The 19292-nt window shown below is 58.4% G+C and overlaps 1 protein-coding gene across 1 annotated transcript in view; it reads right to left on the bottom strand.

The window, feature by feature from the left end:
* Nucleotides 1-401: 401 nt before the first annotated feature.
* BRD1 (bromodomain containing 1) overlaps nt 402-19292 on the bottom strand; it is a 73267-nt gene continuing 54376 nt past the window's right edge. Inside the window, exons 3-13 of the mRNA XM_045290673.1 lie at nt 13939-14095; nt 13270-13401; nt 13065-13193; nt 12576-12888; nt 12222-12485; nt 8279-8383; nt 2945-3080; nt 2725-2852; nt 2466-2575; nt 1956-2110; nt 402-1461 (exon numbers count right to left, since the gene is read on the bottom strand). Of these exons, the coding sequence (XP_045146608.1) occupies nt 1278-1461; nt 1956-2110; nt 2466-2575; nt 2725-2852; nt 2945-3080; nt 8279-8383; nt 12222-12485; nt 12576-12888; nt 13065-13193; nt 13270-13401; nt 13939-14095 (1813 nt within the window). The 3' untranslated portion in view covers nt 402-1277. The remainder of the gene's footprint in view (nt 1462-1955; nt 2111-2465; nt 2576-2724; nt 2853-2944; nt 3081-8278; nt 8384-12221; nt 12486-12575; nt 12889-13064; nt 13194-13269; nt 13402-13938; nt 14096-19292) is intronic.

Below are 19292 nucleotides of genomic sequence, written 5' to 3'. Positions count from 1 at the left end.
GCAACCTCTAAGCAGCAGTATGAAGCTGTGTATGCACCCACGCCACATTTTCATCCATTCAGGTAAGGGCTCTGAGGGGAAGTGCCGGGGGTCCTGGGAGACCACTCTGGTGTGTGCGCACTTTCAGTCCAACACAAGAAAAGGCCAGCCAGCCCCTCCCCTCCAGGGACCAAGGGGGTCACCCCGGCCTTCAGGAGCAGGGGGCAGGGCTTCAGCTGGGTCAGCAGCCCCCAGTGCCCTCTCCCACATGAGACCATGAGACTGGCAGTTGAGGACCCCCTACAGAGGTTTCTGAGGTGTGGCCCAAGCCCCACACCGCACAGCCCCGGGGCTGTCGGTGCTCCCCTGCCCCTGATCCCAGTCAGCACTAGAGATGGTGGTGGAATAACACGGCCACAGCATTCCAAACCTTGACTTTTATTTTTTAATATAAAAAAATGCATTTTGGAAACCCTCCCTACTTTCCCTAACATAATGCTTTACCTCTTAAAAATAAAAATAAAGTACTAATTCTATGTACATCACATGTACCATACAAAAGGTATCCAAAGTTCCTATTGCTACCAAAGGGTCCTAAATTAAAACAAGCTACAGAAAACCCCTCATTGTAAACAAAAGGTTACAAGTTACAAAAGTCAGCACACACACGCCGCCCAGTCAGGAGACCAAGTCCCCTCTACGTGTGGTATAAAAATGCATATCAATATACTTCTGTAAATTTATTTTCATTATAAAGCAAATGAATACAATTTCTACAATAAATAGCCCGCTGGGAGGCCCCAGTGGTTGGAGCGAGGCCGGCAGGGAGGGCCCAGGGTGGGGCAGGACCAGGGCAGGGGCGGGCGCGCGGCCAGGGCTCCGCCAGGCCAGCAGGAGTGTTTTTGGTGAGTTGCGAGTGATAGGCTCTTTCCACAAAGTACCATTCAAAATAATGTCATTTTCTTTCTTAAAATACACGTTTGTCACTGTAAATTTACATCCGTCTTATTAAATAAGCGGTACTTTGTGTAAAGAGTGTGACTTACAAAATTACTCAACATTCAAAAGTCTTTTAAAAAGCTACGGATCAAAGGAGGCGGACGCAGCACCGTCAGGCAGAGGGTGACCGGGTGACCCCGCTGGCCACGCCCTTTGACTGGCGTCCTGGACAACTGAGAACGGCCTCCCTCCCCCGAGGAGGAAAAGAACAAAAAAGCTACAACTCGAAATCAGAATAAGTTAAGTTCTGAACAATATACAGATATGTACAGCTATGGACACTATAGACAGGAGGCGGCTCAGTCTATGTCGCTGAGGTCGCTGACCGGCTCCCCATGGACGCGGCTCAGGTGGTTCATAGCGCGGTCGAAGGCCACTCGCACAGCCTTGCGGATGCTGGAGTTCCTGCCCTCCATCATCTTCAGCTTGTCGATGGTCTCGTCTACCCCCAAGGGCACCATCTTGGACTTGGGCAGCCATTGCCTTAGTGAGGAAGGGGAAGACTGTCAGGCCTAGGCCCAGGCGGGGACCCTGCTCCGGGAGTGGGGGGTCGACTGTCAGGCCTAGGCCCAGGCGGGGACCCTGCTCCGGGAGTGGGGGGTCGACTGTCAGGCCTAGGCCCAGGCGGGGACCCTGCTCCGGGAGTGGGGGGTCGACTGTCAGGCCTAGGCCCAGGCGGGGACCCTGCTCCGGGAGTGGGGGGTCGACTGTCAGGCCTAGGCCCAGGCGGGGACCCTGCTCCGGGAGTGGGGGGTCGACTGTCAGGCCTAGGCCCAGGCGGGGACCCTGCTCCGGGAGTGGGGGGGGTCAGCAGAGCATGCAGTAAGTGTGAGGGGAGGGAGGCAGGCACTGGGAGACTTCACAGCAAAAGCAGGGGGAGGCCGGATAGGAGGACCCTGGGCCCAGAACCGCCTGGGGGGAAGCGCAGGTGCTGTGTCCGCCGGCCGCCCCCACACAGGCAGGCCTCACACACGCACCAGCTCCGCTTGTTGTCGAAGAACAGGACCAGGAAGAGCTTCTCGTCTGCCTTGGTCTGCATGTGCTCGCCGATCTTGAGCACGTCCAGAGGCGGGGCCGGGATGGTGACCCCGTTATGGTGGCCCGGCACTCGGGGCATTTTGGGGTCAATGATCTGTGTAGAAAGGGCAAACTCGGTCGCTGTGTGCAGCAGGATGCCGTCAGCGTGGGGGTCACCAGGGTCTGCACCCACACGGACCATGCAGGAGGCACTGGAAGGTGGGCCTGAACACAGGCGCAGAGCCATCAAAGGGCCCCAGACGGGCAGCTGCACAGCCCTGGTCAAGAGCGGGGGTGGCCATCTAGCCCCATCCTCGGCACCACTGAGAATAACGAGGGCACCAGCTCAGACACCTAGGGGTCTGGTCAGTGGGCACCTGGCTGCCCCACTCTCCCCAGGAAGCCAGACACCCACAGGAAGTGCTTGGTTTCTACATCGTGCCCACCCCCCGGGCCCCCAGCCCACTCACCAGCGCGGGGTATGATGGGTAGCCGCTGCACTTGGCCCACACCACCTTCAAGGGCTCGAGCACGGAGGCTGCGGCGTCCGTGGAGATCCACACGCTGCTCTGACCCACCTCTGGGAGGACAGTAGTGGTGGTCAATGCCATCCTGCCTTCCCCCAGTACGTGGGCCCCATGGGCCCCATGGGCCCCATGGGCCCCATGGCCCCCACGGCACTCCATCCACCAGTAGACCCCGCCCTCGGGGTTCCACCCGAGCACTGACCGGCGGCGATGCGGGCGGCCCGGGCATAGTTTCCGTTCTCGATACAAGAGATGAGCTCACTGCGGTCGTCCAGCGCATGCCTGCGCACCAGGGCCGGCTTGCCGCGGCCACACTTGGGCGTGCTGAAACTGCAGGGGGCACATTAGCACCGGACGGCACTCCCGCCCATCCCCCCACCCCGCAGGCCTGTCCCCCCCACCGGACATCGAGTCTCGCTCACCTTGAGTCACAGAGCAGGCTGTTGCTGGAGGAGATGCTAGACTCAGAGGCACAGCGGCGCCGGGGTGTGGCTTTCCTCCCCGGGGCGCTGCCCAACTCCTGCTCACCCTGAGCACCCCCAAAGCCGTTAGTGAGACCTGGAACGGGAGGGAGCAGAGCTGAGCAGACAGGACCTGAACCTCGTGCAGATCCCCAGCTGCCCCAGGACATCATGCGGCGAGCGCCAACTCAAACCACAGCCTGGCGCGGTAACTCTGGTAGCCAGCGTCACCACCTCTACTGGAAGGGGCTTGTGATGGGCATGGGCTAGCCAGGCCTGCACACCGGCAAAAGCCCACACCCCAAGCTTTGGGGCGGGGACAACCAGTACCCTGCCCTCACCTGAGTGTCACCGCCTGCCCTGTGGGAGGGGAGGGGTCTGAGCCCCGGGTCCCACTGGCCTGCAGGCTCTCAGCAGAGCCCATGATAAGCCAGCAGCAGGGCTGGCCCATGCACACTGGCTGTGTCCACACAAGGGCCCAACACCAACCCTGCTGCCACCTCCAGGACCAGACTGTCACAAAGCATTTCTTCTCAGTGTCTCCAAGTGGCGGCAGGATTCCAACTCTCAGCTGAGGTACCCGTGCAAGCCAGCTCATCAGGAAAGGTGGCTTTATTGGTGCTGGTGGCTCCGTGCCAGTGCCTGGCCAAACCTGACTGCGGCCACTGGGCAGGCAGCCCCACATGACGTATTCGAACGTGAGACAGAATCAGGGTGCCAGCGGGAACATGACACTGGGATGCTGCCGCTTCCCAAGTCCGCCAACAAGCCCAGCCCGCTTCTGTAGCCAGTAAAACGGGAGTGGGGGGGTGGGTGTGTGTGCAGCCGGAGACAGCCTTCCCAGCACACCAGGCCCCATTAGGGCCTCAGACCCGGCAGAAGCCGGCATTCAGTGTGGGACCACCTCTCCCAGGAAAGCCCACAGCTGCTGTGATGAGCCTGGTCTGCAGAGGGCTTTCGCCTCGGCTCTCTGGAAAGCAGCTTGAGACGTCCCTCCGTCGGTGTGTTCTGCCCCACAGGTTAGCTGCACACTCTTGTCCAGGTCGACTGGCGTTTTCTGGGTAAACTGAACAACTTGTGGTTTGGTACTTCTGCCTGGCCCTGGGCTGCACCCGTCCTGTGACAGGTCTATTTTATGCACCGTGCAGATTGGTCTGTAGACTTTGCAAAGGAAGTGATGACGACGTCGGTCCACCGAGGGGCCTGGTCAAGAGGCCATGCTTGGAAACAGCCAAGGAGTATGCTAACATAGGCAGGCAGCCCCCCAGGGGAAGGGCGGAAAGGTCAACCCAAGGCAAGCAGAGGCAAAGGACCCGACCAGAGCTTGCTGGGGGCGGGAGCAGTGCAGAGGCCCAAGAAACGAGAGGCCTGTGGGGAGCAAGGAAGCCAGGAAGAGTCTGGCCTCACAAGGCTCAGTGGCCTGTCGTGTCTCGAGGGTGCTGAGGGACTAAAGGCAAGTGTGGCCTGAGGGAGCCGGGAGGAGCCTGTCCTCACAGTGTCAAGGTCTGCTCGGCAAGATGGGCCACGTGGTTGCCGGGCAGGAGGAGCTGGGGGGGGTTGGGGGAGCCTGGCACTGTGCCAAGCCGTGCCCTCTGACTTCAGTAGGCCAGTGGACTAACGGGCAGCCTGTGAGTTCTGCATGGTCAGTGCAACAGTTCTGGAGCTCAGAAGGTAAGCAGACATGGCAGCCACAGTCCGGACAGCTGACGTCAGAACTGGCAGAACAGTGGGAGAGGACAGGTGCACCTGACCTTCGTGTCACAAGAACCAACTCTGGGTTGATTCGGGTTCTTATTACACACACAGTGGTTCTCAATCTGTGGGTCGCGACCCCTTTGGGGGCAGGGGTCGAATGACCTTTCACAGGGGTCGCCTGGTTCACAACAGTAGCAAAATTAGTGAAGTAGCAATGAAAATAATTTTACGGTTGGGGAGTCACCACATGAGGAGCTGTATGAAAGGGCCGAGAACCCCTGCTCTAGACAGCTCTGGAGGTGCTGCTGCTACTGTGGCAACTAGGGCTTCACACCCTGGTCCCCCGAGGACGGTCACGACCAACAATGTGACCCGCTTTGTAAAATGTGTGTGGATGAGAATGGCGGCTGATAGGAACTGACTCTCTCATGGTTAACGAGGGCTCTATACACGCCTCAGCCCCACTTCTAGACCAGGACACCCCACCTACGTCGGCACCCCGTTGTGACACTTTTGACAGTGGGGTGCTCGCCCATCCGGTTCCGTCCAGAGGGGTCACCGGCCGCTTCCACGTCTCCCAGAGTCCCGACCTGTCGTTTCCCCATTCCAGTCATCACAGTACTTGACCCAACGTTCCAGACTCCAGGTCAGACCCTCTTTGGCTGTCTCCACCATGACGAACCTGCTCCGTGCCCTGGCGGCCTCACACCTGTCAATCCTAATGCTGACCTGGAGGGACTTCAATGTGAGCTCACGAGGAAAGTCACCGGCAAGGGCAGCATGGGGCCACAGTGGACTGTGGGGAGGAGCCTTGATCAGGACCCTATCCACCACTGAAGGTCCTGCTGCACCTACACGGCAGGTGGCTGTGGCCCCTGGGGAGGCGGCCGCTCTGTGAGCAGAGGAAGCACCTTCACACCTCCAGCACCACCATAGGCACCGGGAAACCTCTGGCACGGGCGTGAGCAGCAAGAACCCACAGGTCAGAATCGGCACGGGTGGCAGACACACAGGGTACGAGCTCAGGAGTCTGCACACACACAGCGAGCGCGTGCAGTGACGTGGAAGAGGTTGGCGGCTCACAGCCACCTGGTGCTACACCCTGCCCAGGCTGCTGCCGTCCCTGCATAGACCCAGGCGTGCCACCAAGACATCCTAAGGCGGCTAGTTACCTACGCGAGAAATCCCTCACATTTCACCAGACCAGCAGGAGCCAGGTCCCGCTGGGGCACAACATCCAGAGAGGGCAGAGGAGGCGTGGAGTCACGGGCTCTGCTGGGGACAGCAATGGGAGGCAGCCTGGCTGGTGGACAGAGCCTGGTCTGAGGGCCACCACTCTGCAGGGCCTGGTGTCACTGGAGTCCTCCCTCAGTTCTGGGGAAGCAGAGACGACCTTGTGGCAGTCACCGAAGAACCCGGGGGCCCGGAGTACCCGTCCTCCATCAGAGTTGCCCACAGCAGCCACACCCCACATCGGGGAGCCAGGGTCTGTTTTCTCCCACAAAGGGGCACGTGCTGGTCCACTCAGCAGACTGCTGCTGCTGAACTCAAGTGAGCGCTCTCTGCAACGGGTCAGTCTCCAAGGCAGGTGTTTAATGACTGATGGTCCCCGAGGGGTGAGGGTCTGAGGCAAATGAAGGAAAGGAACTGCGGAGCGCGCAAGGAAACTTCAAGCCGGAAGTGCGCAGTGGGCCAAGCTCCTGACACAGGCCGTGGGAAGGAGGGCAGGCCTTCGAGTGCATGGGCCCAGGAGGGCAGTCAGCAAGCAGGCCTCTTGTCCAGTTATATGGTCCACAGACGCAGCAGGTGCCAGACCTTTCCTGGGTGCACGTGCGCCCTCAGACTGCAGACAGGAGGGAAGATGAAAGCGGGGATCCCAGTGCTCGCTGCAGAGTAGGATCAGTGCTCCCTCAGGCTGGCTGCCCCAGCACAACCCACACTATGACAATGTGGCAGTGTCTCGGAGCCTAGCCGGCCATCAACAGAGCCCCAGCCTCAAGTGGACTGTAAGGAAATAGCTTGCATCCAGGGTGGCAGCCACCCCGCTGAGCAGAGATTAGCCAGCAGTCTGACTGTGCTGGCCTGAGTGCAGTGCCTCCTCCCTGCACGGTTCCCTCACAGCCGCTCACTCTGACCACTGTCACTCGGTGGCAGAGCTGCTGAGTAGACACACGGCGTGGTTCATTCCATTGTTTGTCCCCTGCTGGGACCAGAGACAAGGCCATGAGCTCACAGCGGGGGCTCTGGAAGCCTGGTGTTGACATCGCAGAAGCACAGACTCCTGATGGGCAGTTAAGGGCAGCCCCTGAAGCCCAAAGGTCCCAGGCAAGAGGGGGATAGGGTCGGGGCGCGGGCACCAGGCAGGACCCGGGCGAGGGGTAACTGCGGGCAGACGTCGGCAGGCCCACTTGGGGTGGCTGGTCTAGGCCGCACCACCAATGCACACTGGCTCTCGGGGGTGCTCAGGGTCTCCTCGGGTGCCCACTGACTCTACTGCCACTCTGGAACAAGAAAGCAGAGACTGCATTCAGTCAGGGATGGGGCACAAGTCCTCCAGATCACTCTGCCGGCTCATTCCATCAATCCATCACCCAGCGCCAGAGTCACGCCAGACTCGCCATCGGGACCCGCTGTGTCGAAGCTGCTGCAGCGCACCCAACCTCACGTAAGACCCTGCGGGGAGGCTCGGCAAGTCCAAGAGCCATTGGGTCTGAGCTTGGCCCAAGTCTCGTTGGGCGGCCACCTGAAGGGTCACCCTGAGCAGAGGCTCACATTCAACCACAGTGAATCCTCCTCTGTGAGCTTCATCACCTCGGCCACAGGGCCAGCTCACTGTGGTCAACAAACACCGTGTTTTTATCCAGAGAAACCAACCGCTCACCAGGGCTCTTCCACAGCTGGTTGTCCCCAGCACATCTCCAGGCCTTGCCTGGGGCCCAGTGGACAGACCAGCAGGGGACCTGGTCTCTGCAGGTGCTTTAGGCCAATTGCAGCGGGGACTCTTGCACCACTGGGCCCACCGTAGGACCGGTCCTACATGCCCGCACTCCATTGTCCACAAGTAGCCACCAGCACAGGCCCAGCCAGAAGAAAACACACAAGAAGCCAACAGAACACACCAAACGCGATCCCCCCTTCGATTTAAGACAAATAAAAGTGCCTGCGCGTCATAGCTGGTTCTCAAAAGGCCAGACCCTGAGCAGTCGTCGGCTCTGTGCCCCCACCCCGGGGATCGTACCCTGGGCACACAGTCCCACGCACCCTCCAAGGCTTCAGAATGGAGGGTTGACTCCGCCCAGGGAATTCCGGATGGTCACACGGAATTCCGTGACGGGACACCACCCCATCTGCTGTAACGCAAAGCACACACACCGTGTGCAGACCAGTCCCACACTCGTCAGAAAGGCGACGGACCGCGGCAACACAGAGACCCCCATAGGAGCTGGGGGGCATGCACAAAGCTGCCACAGCAGCTCCGCACAGCGGCTCAGGGCTCTCGCCCACATGCCTCTCCCCCTCCCCCAGCCTGGAGGAAATGCCCAGAGGGCCCTGCCCCGCCCCAGCCCGGCCCCAGCCCACGGCCCTGCACATGGCCCTCACCTGTGTCCAGGCGCTTGCCCGGGGGCTCCTCTTCCGCCTCGGAGTCCCCGCATGTGCTCCGCGACCTTTTCCGGGGCTGCAGAAGAGTCTCCAACCTCGGAAGGACTACAGACAAAAAGGTTTTGGTCCCTAGCTGAGGAGAAGTTGGCCGGGTCTCAGTGTTCTTGGCAGACTTTGGGGGGCTTACACTTTTCGATTTGCAGAAGAGAACAGAGGTGCGTCTGTTCACATCGCTGGAAGGCTCCGCCAGCGCGGGGGCGGCCGGCGCGGGGCCTCCGCTGGCGGGAGAGGGCGCGGCAGGGTGTCCGTGCGCCTGGGCGCTCTGAGCACAAGTGCCACTATGTGACTCATTACCAAAAGTGACTCGTTTGAATAGTTTACTCTGCCCGGGGTTGAGTCCTACTGGGTTGAGGGTTGGTGGTTCTGAATTAGTCTCCGAGTTTGAAGGAAGAGGTAATGCATCTGATGGTTCAAGTTTAGGGGGAGATTTATCTCCTGAAAAAATTATAAATAAGGTGATTTTGAAAGCGGGTAATGATAAAGTCTGTTATAAAACGTACTACAAACGTGAAGCCAGTTACGGAAACAAGCACCACACATCGCTGTTTTGCTGGGCCCAGCGCGGACGGACCCGTGGGCTGTGGCGGGCATACCGCTTCTTGGCAAGTCCCGTGCTGGCACCCCACTCTCGCCAATTCTCAACACAGCAAGGTGCTCAAGCACGCTCTGGGCCACTTCTAGGCCAGCAGCTGACTTACCTTGAGGAAGAAAATAAGTCTCTGCCCCCGCCTCCCAGGCCCCCACCCAAGGGACCCGGACACTGGCATTTCCAGATGATTCTCACAGGGCCAGGAGGCCAGCTAACAAGAGGAATCAGCCCTTAGAAGCCAGTCCTGACACTGCTAAATCACAGCCAAGGAGCAGAACCAGTTGTGAGCTGCCTGTGAAAGACTGCTACTGGTGACGGAAATGACCCCACAACGTTGTCACGGGGCTTTGAAGATAAAAACACAAACTCTGGGAGAGCTCTGGGATGTAGGAAATTATTTCAAAAGCTCTTTAAAAGCATTTAAAAAGGAGCGATCGCTAATGGAGAATTTACCACAGAAGGAAGGGCCTTAGGGCTCAACCCTGAGGCCGGTGACCCAGGAGATACCCGCGAGGGCAGGAGAGGCCCAGGGCCACCAGGCCAGTGGAGCGTGACGCCACAGGGTGGGCAGCTTTTTGAGCGAGTCCAGTCTGGGCTATACAAGTCCCACCTAAATGAAGAACAAGCCCCTAGCGGTTCCCCTGCTATCATGCGAGAAAGGACTCCAGAAAGTTTGTGGGGAAACTTTTAAAGTCCCCTCAGCATAGGAATAGTTTGTGTTTTAACCTGCAAACTTTCCAACCACTCCTTGAAATAATACGTATAAGCCCATCATAAGTAATACGTGTAAGTAGGTAATATGTATAAACAGGTAACAGATATAAACCAGTAAAACCAAAGCCCAATATTGCGGCCGATTCCAAATCCCTCACAGGACGAGCTCCTATAGGGAAGGCCCGCACGGAGACGGAGTGGCTGAGGGCTGACCGCTCGCTGGTTCGGTACCTTGGCACACCTCACACCCTGCTTCCTGTGCAGGCGCTTAGCTGCCTACCTGTTTCCTGCTTTTACTCCTTCCAGGTCTACAGTGGGTGTCTGTGACCAGAGGGAGCCCTCCTCAGCCTTTCAACTAGCGGTCTCCTCCTCAGCTCTCAGGGGTCTCACATCCCAGTCCCACGAGGGTCCCTCCTTTTCACTTCCCACTCCACTCCACAGGTACCTGAGACCACCCAGTACCCAATCCCCTGGCCTTTTTCCCCAGCTGACAAGACCTCCACTCCCAGGAGGCTGCTAGGCTCACCTTGCAGAGCCTGTCAAAACCCTGAGTCTGCCCACTCCTGCCCAGCACTGCCCCTCGGTGGCCAGCTCTCCTGCCCTGCGTGCCACCTAGGGCACCCAGCACTGCCCTGGGCTTCCCATGACCGCCCCCCCTGCAGCACCCACCTCGAGCACTCCTGATTTTAACTGTGTGGAGAGGGTTCTAAGACAAACCTACCCAACACTTCAGCGTAACTGCTCAAAAGAGCTTCCCACTATACCCAAGCCCCTCCACCATCAAGTGGCCCAGAGAGCTGGTCCTCAGCACAGGGAGCCAGCCAGGCAGGATGTATGCAGACCTGGGATGGTCTCGTATCACTGTCCTCGCACCTGCTCCCCACACCTAGTCTCTTGGGGAGCTCACTCTGGCCAGGTCCAGCGGGATCCCCATGGTCAGATGCAGTCATCACACCTGGCTCCATCCCTGCCACAGCCCAGCTCTCCAGTCTGACTGCTCAAGGTTCCAAGATTATCAGACTTATTTTGCCAACTCTCGGTATCAACTCCATGTGTCCCTCAGCCCACCCTGCAAGACAAGGACGTCTACCTTCAGAGGGGATGCCAGCTGTGAGGTGCCAACCTCCAGGTGGCCCACACACAGCTCTGAGCCACCAGAACAAGGGAAGCCTTTACCTGAGTTGGGCATTGTGTCTAACAGAAGCACAAAGCAGGATCCTTTTCGGATGCTTGTGGCTTTTTATGCCACAACGGAAGCCGAGGTGCCCGTGAGCCTAGTCAACGGGCAGATGCCACCTGGCCTCCTGCAGCCACTCGCCCTACCTCTCCATCAGCTGCGAGGTGGCCACTGTGGATCTTTCAGCTCAGCCCCACCGCCCCCCCCACTTGCTCCCCAGGCCAAGGCTGCACTTCAAGCCCTGCAGGACACTCAGACCACGGGTCACCACATGTCCCAACACTGCAGGCTGAGAGATGCTGGGCTTCCGTCTTGGCAGCAGTGACGGGAAGCCCTTGTGTCTACGGCCCAGACCGGCTGTGCCTGGCCCTACCCCAGCCTGGCGGTTCCGAGCTGAGGCGATGGCAGAACAGACGACATGAAAGACGCAAGAGAAGAAACAAAAATGTCGCCCGTGAAGTGTCCGTGTTCTTCAGAGGCGGAGGAGGAAAAAGCATTTCAGTGTGGTGTTTCCCATCTCTCCAGAACGGCGGCAACGGCACAAGTCACTCACGAGTTACTGTGAGGGATTCAGAGGCCACGGCGGTTGACCAGGTGGGTGATGGGGCCGGCCCATGGCCCACAGCATAGTAAACTTTTAAAACAAGTGAGAACTTCGTGAACCTTCTTGTCAATCACAAAAAAATTGTTCAAAAAATAAAAAGTGGGGTGAAGAGTCACACAGATGACAAATGTGTGTGCATGCGTCGTCTTTAATAATCTTGCTATTTCCACTGGGAGACACGAGTGAAGAAGATCGGTTCTGCTGACGGATGTGGTAGGGAGGGGTCTTACTCTACTCCGTGCTTCTGTGTAAACGTCTTGGAGAAAGAATTGTGTGGCGACTCTGAGACTGGACAGAAGCATGTTCTCCACAGCTGAAGGCTCCCTGACAGCGACTGTTCAGTGGGCCATGGAGACCCCGTTAGGGAGTCCGGCCAGCACTGCCCTTCCTTGCAACGTCCATCAGGAAGGCCAGTCCTCCGCACCACTTCCCCCAACAAGGATGCCCAAGATCCCTGTTTCCAGAGACCCCTCAGCGGGGCGCGCCATGTGTGATCGCTGCGTGAGGCTGAGCTCCAAGCACCCGCTGCCCTGCACGGCGCCTACAGGCTTTGTCCTCCCACCTGCACACCCACAGCGCCGCTTCCAGTCCGCCAGCTCCTCCTGGTGGCCGCGCAGCAAGCACCATGCTACTTACTCGCCTCACAGGACTTGTGGCAGCCCCGTGCCATTCACCTGCACCGCTGCCCACACGGTCAACCGTGCGGTCGCCCCCAGCACCGCGTCTAAAGGGGCCAGCGGTGGCCGGTGCGCCCCACGGAGCGCGCCCCCGCGCGGCCGGACGGCAATGCTCGGCTTACCTGCATCCCCCGCCTCCTGCTCCAATGGAGCCCCGTCCTCTTCGAAGCTGCCAATACCTGACTCCACGGGCCGCGGGGGCTGGCTGGGCTGCTGGCTCAGCTTGTTCCGCACAAGGGCAATTTCCTTTTTGAGCAGCTTGGCCCGTTTACTCCTAGACCCGCTGGACTTCATCGAGCAGGTCAGGTCCAGTTTGTCCAACAGTTCCCTGAGCTGCTCCTCCAGGCTCATGTGCACGCGGTTGGCGGGGTTCAGCAACCTGTCCACTGCAGCCAGGAAGACACGCAACCTGAGACCCGGCTCGTGCCCAGCCCCCTGCCCGGGGGCCCAGCACCCTGGCCTCGGCCTGGGCTTACCTTCCTCCCAGGAGAAGGGCCGGGGGGGCGCCGCCGGGGGCCGCTCGGGCAGGTGCATGCCAGTGGCCTCCTCGAAGCCGACGCTCTCCACGTGCCGCCGCGTCTGCCGCAGCACGGCGCCGCCCTGGTCGCGCAGGCGCACAGCGGCGCGGTAGAAGACCGTGTCCTTGGCGTTGTACTTGAGGCAGTTATCCACGATGAGGTTGAAGTCGTCCTCGAACTCGGCCAGGGCGCTGTAGCCCTGCGCCTCCAGCCGCTTTCTCATGGTCGCAAAGTCCATGGGGTGCGAGATGTGGTCCAGGTAGTCGGGCACCTGGTTTGGGGGAGAAGACGGCCGCTGAGAGCGCAGGAGCCGCTGTCGCCGCACGAACGCTCATCAGCGGCCAGCCAGCTCGCGGCCGGCCGGCTTCCCCAGGGCTCACCCACGCCGCCGCAGCCCCGCCCTCCGCCCGGTCGGCCCGGCCCGGCCCGCCCCGCCCCCAGGCGCACCTCCTTCAGGCTGACGGGCTGCGCGAAGATGCGTGCTGGGTCCTTCTCCTGCAGCTGGTCGAGCACTGAGCGCAGCAGCACCGTGAACGGGGTCAGCCGCAACTCCATGGCCATCTGCTCTGTCTTCACCTGCGCAAGACCCTGCGCATCAAGCTCCTGCCGCCGCCGCCGCCGCCGGCCCGCCCAGACCCCACGCGCGGCTCACCTGCTCCCGCTTGAGCTTCTCCCGCTTGCGCATGAGCTCGATGAGGAGGCGCGCGCGCTCCAGGTCGTGGCGCAGCCGCTGCCAGTACTTGAGCTTCTCCTTGGCGGCCCTCATCTCCTCGTCGTTCTCCCTCTGAGGAAGCCAAGTCGCCGGGGTGGCACCCACCTCAGGACCACCACTCCCCTACAGGCCAGGACACCCTACCCAAGGCAGACCAGCACCCAGGGCGCTCACCACTGCACCCACGCCCACCTGCCCAGAGGCCAGGTGCCCTGGGGACTTGGCACCGTCCCGGCTGTCCTGATGGGATAGTATAAACCCCACATGGCAGGCACCCTGTGGCAGTCAGGGTCACCCTCCCAGCCCACAATTATCAGTCTCTCCCTCTCCAGCACCCAGAGCCCAGCTCAGAGTCCAGTCACCTCCACGCAGAACACCTATGTCTTCACCGACCCCCCCCCCAACTCCTCCAAAAGCCCCCTACCTACCAGCCAGACCCCACGCCTGGGCCCCTCTAGTACTAGGCTTAAAGACCCAGCAGCAAGCCCCCCACACTGCTGCTGGCGCAGTCGACGCTGGCCTTAGAAAGGCGCGGCTGACCCTGCAAGGTGGGCAGGAGCCGCAGCGGCAGCAGCAGCCCACGGTGGAGACGGTGCGGGGCGGGCATACCTGCTGGCCGCTGCGCTGCGACTGCAGGCTGGACTGGAGTCGCCGAAGCAGGGGCGCGCCGTTCCGAGAGAGCCGCTTGAGGAGCCAGTAGCTGTGTGCTCGCTCTACAAACTGCTTCTTCCGCTGGATGGACACCTGGTTTACTATCTTACTTAACCTGCAACACGGGGAGGGGCTCAGTTTAGCACCACCCTGCAGTCCAGACCCCAGGCCCATCAGCCCCCAACACCCCTGGCTTATAAACCACCACTAGAAAGGTGATGGTGCTGAGCCCAGAAACCAGGAGGCTGCTACTGTCAAGCCCTTGCACCACCACAAGCGAGGGATACCAGGGAGAGTTGGGAGGAGGAAGAAGCAAGGGGTGCCAGACCCCTGGGGGGAGGGCCAGGATGGTGGCCTCAGTCAGTCCCCTGGGGCATGCCGGGAACCATGGTGCAGCTACGACAAACCTTGCAAGAGATGGTGGTCAGCTGAAACCAATGGCCACCACTCTACTGCCCAGCCCATTGTGCGCAGGTCCTTGGCAGATGTCCAGCGTCACAAAGGCTGCCTTCCCCGTGAGCAAGTCACCAACAGCAACACAAGCTGCAGCAGGAGGCGTCACCACGCTTCAGATTGTTTACGGAAAGCAACACCCAGGCCCTGGCCCTGGGGGCTCAAACCCACCCACTGAACCACCTCTGTGACGTGCTATCTCACAGAAGCCACAGCGGACGACTCTGCTGACCACCTCTACGCCTAGACCCCCTCAGTGCTCCACAGGCATAGTCCCCCAATCATCTGTCACAACTACTGGATCTCAAAACCATTCCCACGTGTGTCCTCAGGCTCCAGACAAGTGTGAGTCACAGAAAGGGGGTGAGGTGCAGTTACCTCTAAGTGATGTACCTATGGGGGCCAGACCCAAAAAGAAGCAGACAGGTGGGAGCAGAGTGTGACTCCTACTCTGTTCAGAACTAGGCAGAGAACTAGGCAAACAGACCAAACGCCAACAAACCATTCTCATTTTGTTACTCTCTAAAACGTTTTGGAAATGGCCCAAGTTAATTTTGTGATGTGAATTTTATCCCTGAAAAGCACAACAATGTGAGTAAATTAATGTTTGAAACATTCACTTAGGCAGAGGAGTGGATGAACAAGACATGGTCTGTACACCATGGAAAACTGACCAGCCATGAAGGAAACAAGGCCCTGATACTGACCACCTAGGACGGGCCTTGAACACACCTTGCTGAGCATAAGGAGTTGCAGAGGAGCAAGTACTGGATGATCACATGAAACAAGCAAATATTCAGAAACCAAACTGTAATGCTGAATGCTTTGTGTCAACCTGGTTCGGCTGTGAGTCTCACCGGACCAGACGCACCTCCGTAATGCAATGTGATGCACTCTCCTTCCATGATGTGAGCAGCCAAGCAGTAGAAAGGGGTGCTTCCTTGGCAGCATGGCCTGCCTTCTCTCTCTTTCAGTCTCCTGACCTGGGATTCCTGGGACGTGAAGCCGCAAGAGCCTCCAGCCTGCCCTGCAGATGTAAGATTCGCCTGCCTCCACAACTGAGTGAACCATTTCCTTGAAGTAAGTCTCTAAATACAGATTTTTAAATGTTTTACAAAGGTTTGCTCTTCTGGAGAACCCAGACCAAGACAAAAACATTAGTACGTTACAGGGGCAAGAGGAGGTGTCTATGGACACGGAGTTTAAGTTACTGGCAGTGGAAGAGTTGGCAAAAGGGCAGAGAATCAGTGTCACTGAATTACTCCTGTGGCCACTGTTGAATCGGGGTCTACTTTGCTGTATATTTTCACACACACACACACACATATGCAAAAATCCTAGGCGTTAAACAGGGAGGGTAAAGGGAGAGTGGGTAGGAAAGAGGGAACCGATTACATGGAACTGTGTGTGACCTCCTCCCTGGGGGACAGACAACCAAAGTGGATGAAGGGAGACGTCGGACAGGGCAAGATATGACAAAATACCCATTTATAAACTATCAAGGAGCGGGGAGGGAGGGCAAAAATGAGGACCTAATGTCGGGGGTTTAAATGGAGAGAAAATGTTTTGAGAAACGATGTACAAATGCGCTTTACACAATTGATGTGTGTATGGATTGGGATAACAGTTGTATGAGCCCCTAATAAGATGTTAAAAAAGAAAAAAAAACAAATTAAACATAATCAAACCATAGTGATTAATCACAAAACAGTATGTAATTATATATTGTGAAATATTTATTTCTAATTACAAATAAATGAAATTTTGTCTTGCTAAAAAAAAAAAAATCCTAGACGTTCTGAAAGAAACTACTCTCAAAACTATGTAATGGTCACTCAAAAAAAACCAAAAAAAAACAAATCCCACTGCCACTGAATCCCTTCTGACTCACAGTGGCCCTGTAGGACAGAGCAGAACTGCCCTTGTGGGTGTCTCAGACTATTTTGTCTTTCTCCATGTAATGGTTATACAACATGATTCATGTACTTGATATCACTAAACTGTACTCATGATAAATGCTGAGTTGACAAATGTACTCTAGTTTTATAATGGCAGATGTGTGTACACATGGCTCGTACACACAATGTTGTAGTTCTGCCCACTGAGAGGGCCTACAACCAATGACACCCCAGGGGCTCTAAGCACCCCAACACCCACGTCTTGGCTTCTAAGACCATTCTCCTACACTAGGAGCCAGGGCTCCTTGGAGAAACAAATGAGCGATTCCAGGAATGTGCTGGGTGTGCCTGGAGGGTCTTACAGCACCCCCACATCCAGAAGCGTAATAAACAAGCCAGAAGCGTGGGCCTGGGCCATCAATACATGTATGTATGCAGACACTCCTGACACCCACAGATACCCAGACTAATCACCAGGTAGGTGAGCGAGGCAAGAGCCTCCCAGAGGGAATTCCATACACTTACAGACCTTGGAAGAGGGGGCAGAAGACATGAGAAGGCAGCAGGGAGGAGCAGAGGTGGCTTCGCGGTGAGAACCTCAACCAGTGTGTGCGGCTAGCCTCAGAGTGGTGAGAGCAGCCGAGGGAATGTGTGTGGTGTGAAGAGAAGGGCGCCCCCTCTGTGGTCCTCGGTTCCTCATGAGACGATCGATCGAGCTTGACGCCTCAGTGCCTTTCCCCAGCGATGCTGCACAAAGGCTCTGAGCGCACTCCTGTGCGCAGCCAGCCAGCCTGCCTCCCTACCTCTCTTGTGCGCGCACGGTGCCTCCCTGGGAGCCCAGGCTCAGGGGCTCCGGGCCAGCACCCCACAATCATGGAGCTGCCCTCAGCCCCTCCTCGACCATGGTCATGGCTCAGCTTCCTCACGGCTGCCAAGACACCTGCAGGTGTCAAGTGACCCAGGGTCCCTCCTGGAGGGCTGGGGAGGACAGGGGTGCCAGGGTGTGGTTGGAGACATCACCACACAGAACTATGCGGTTCCTTAGCAACCCCACACCCATCTAGCCCCTTCCTGCTGAGGAGCCGTCAGCTGGTGCCACACTCCCCACTCACCTCCTCCTGCTGCAGAGGACAGGGAGCCCAAGGCCCGAGGAAGGCGGGTGCTTCCAGCTCTCTCCTTGGCCCACCCCGTCCTGGCAGCAGAAGTGGACAGAGGGTCAAGAGCCTGTCACTCTCCACAGGTGACATCATCCAGTGTGAGGAAGCCCGCCCACCCACAGCACACTAGCCTCCAAACGAGCCACCTCCTGTGAGTGCTACGAACTGTAGTACAGACAGACACGTGCAGAACCACGTTCATGGTGGACCACTCAACAGCAAGCAGGTGGGAACAGCTCCCATGCCCGCAGTGGGGAGCGGGCACAGACCTAGCCTGTACAGTGGAATACTTCGCAGTGTTCAAGAATGACCCCAAACCCTTGGGACAGCTCGGGCTATGGCAGAGCCTGGAGGGCAGCTTGCTGAGTGAAATGAGTCAGGCACACAAGGAGAAATCAAGGCACCTGGTAGCACTCCCTGGGCTGCTAGCAGCAAGGTCAGCAGTTTGAAACCACCTGCTGCTCTGAGGGACAAAGACGAGGTTTCCAGTCCTAGAACAGTTACATTCTTGGCAGGCCACAGGGCAGTGCTACCCTAATCCTTAGGATCGGGGCCAACTGGGTGGCAGTGAGGGTTTCTACATCGCTATAAAGCCTCGGGTTGAGGGCCTGGTATCTGAGACGGTAACAGAAAGACACTGGGAGGTGGCAGGAGTTCAAAGGCCACAGAGGCTAAACCTTGCAGCAGGTGTGCTGGACGAGAACATGCTGACCAGGACCATATTTGCCTGGCTGTGATGGAGGTCATCTGTGTACATGCACGGGCATCTATGAACGGGCGGGGGGGCAGGTGAGGGTTCCCAGGGGAACAGAGCCAGCCGGGCAGCAGTGTCCTAGGGAGGCACGCAAGATGCCCAAGGCACAAGAGGCGGGCTGGGGTCTCGGCAACATGTCTAGAGCTCCACACGCTAACAGCACGCTGCACGAGTCACAAGAATGGCAGTCCAACCCCACAGCGGCCCCTCAGAAAAGCCTGGCTGACCCTGGTTCTCAAGAACACGGTGTGGGGCTACACCCGACCTCCTGTGTCCCCAAGGCTGACTGCCACCTGGCAGGTGTCAGACCTGCCTCCACCCTCCACCCTACTCTGACACCACCCTCCCGCAGCTGTGGGCTTCTCTGTAGTGGGCACAGAACTCACAGACATGCTCCCAATGCCGGACTCGCTGGGGGAGCTCACAGGCTACCTTCAGGGGAGAACGCAGGACAACCTGCTCCAACACTCACGGGCGGGCCTCTCTCTGACCCGCAGCCTCTGGGCCTGATGTCTGCCCTGCTCAGGTAATGCTGCACAGCGCTCTGAAGGCTGCCGGTTAAGTATACAGAGGGCATGCCACTCCCCTGTCAGCCTCAGCCTGAGGCACTGGTTCAGTCTGCCAGGAACCCAGCTCCTAGAGAAGTCCCCACGGGCAGCCCAGTGCACTGCCAGCACTAAGCTGTCCCGCTGTGGGCTAGATGTCCAGTTGTCTGCCACCCTGTCCACCACCCTGTCCCAGGCGCTGGTTCTGCCACTGCTGCTCCCCTGGTGGCACACTGTGTCCGAGACCAGGGAGGGTCACTGCCCAGGAATCTCAGGTCGAGGACATGCTCCACCCTGGCTCTCCTCTGGGTGGTTGTGCTGGCTTCTGGCATGGCTCATTTGACACACCCACCCAGCAGGATGGGAACTGCTCTGAACCCTGCTCAATTCCCTCACAGCTGATGGACCCTGTCCAATCCGCCCTCACAGCTGATGGACCCTGTTCAACCCCCTCACAGCTGATGGACCCTGTTCAACCCCCTCACAGCTGATGGACCCTGTTCAA

The sequence above is a fragment of the Echinops telfairi genome, unplaced genomic scaffold (genome assembly GCF_000313985.2).
Source record: "Echinops telfairi isolate 266 unplaced genomic scaffold, ASM31398v2 ScPeMD7_2;HRSCAF=8, whole genome shotgun sequence".
NCBI classification, from domain to species: domain Eukaryota; kingdom Metazoa; phylum Chordata; class Mammalia; order Afrosoricida; family Tenrecidae; genus Echinops; species Echinops telfairi.
This window is presented reverse-complemented; position numbering and strand designations above follow the sequence as displayed.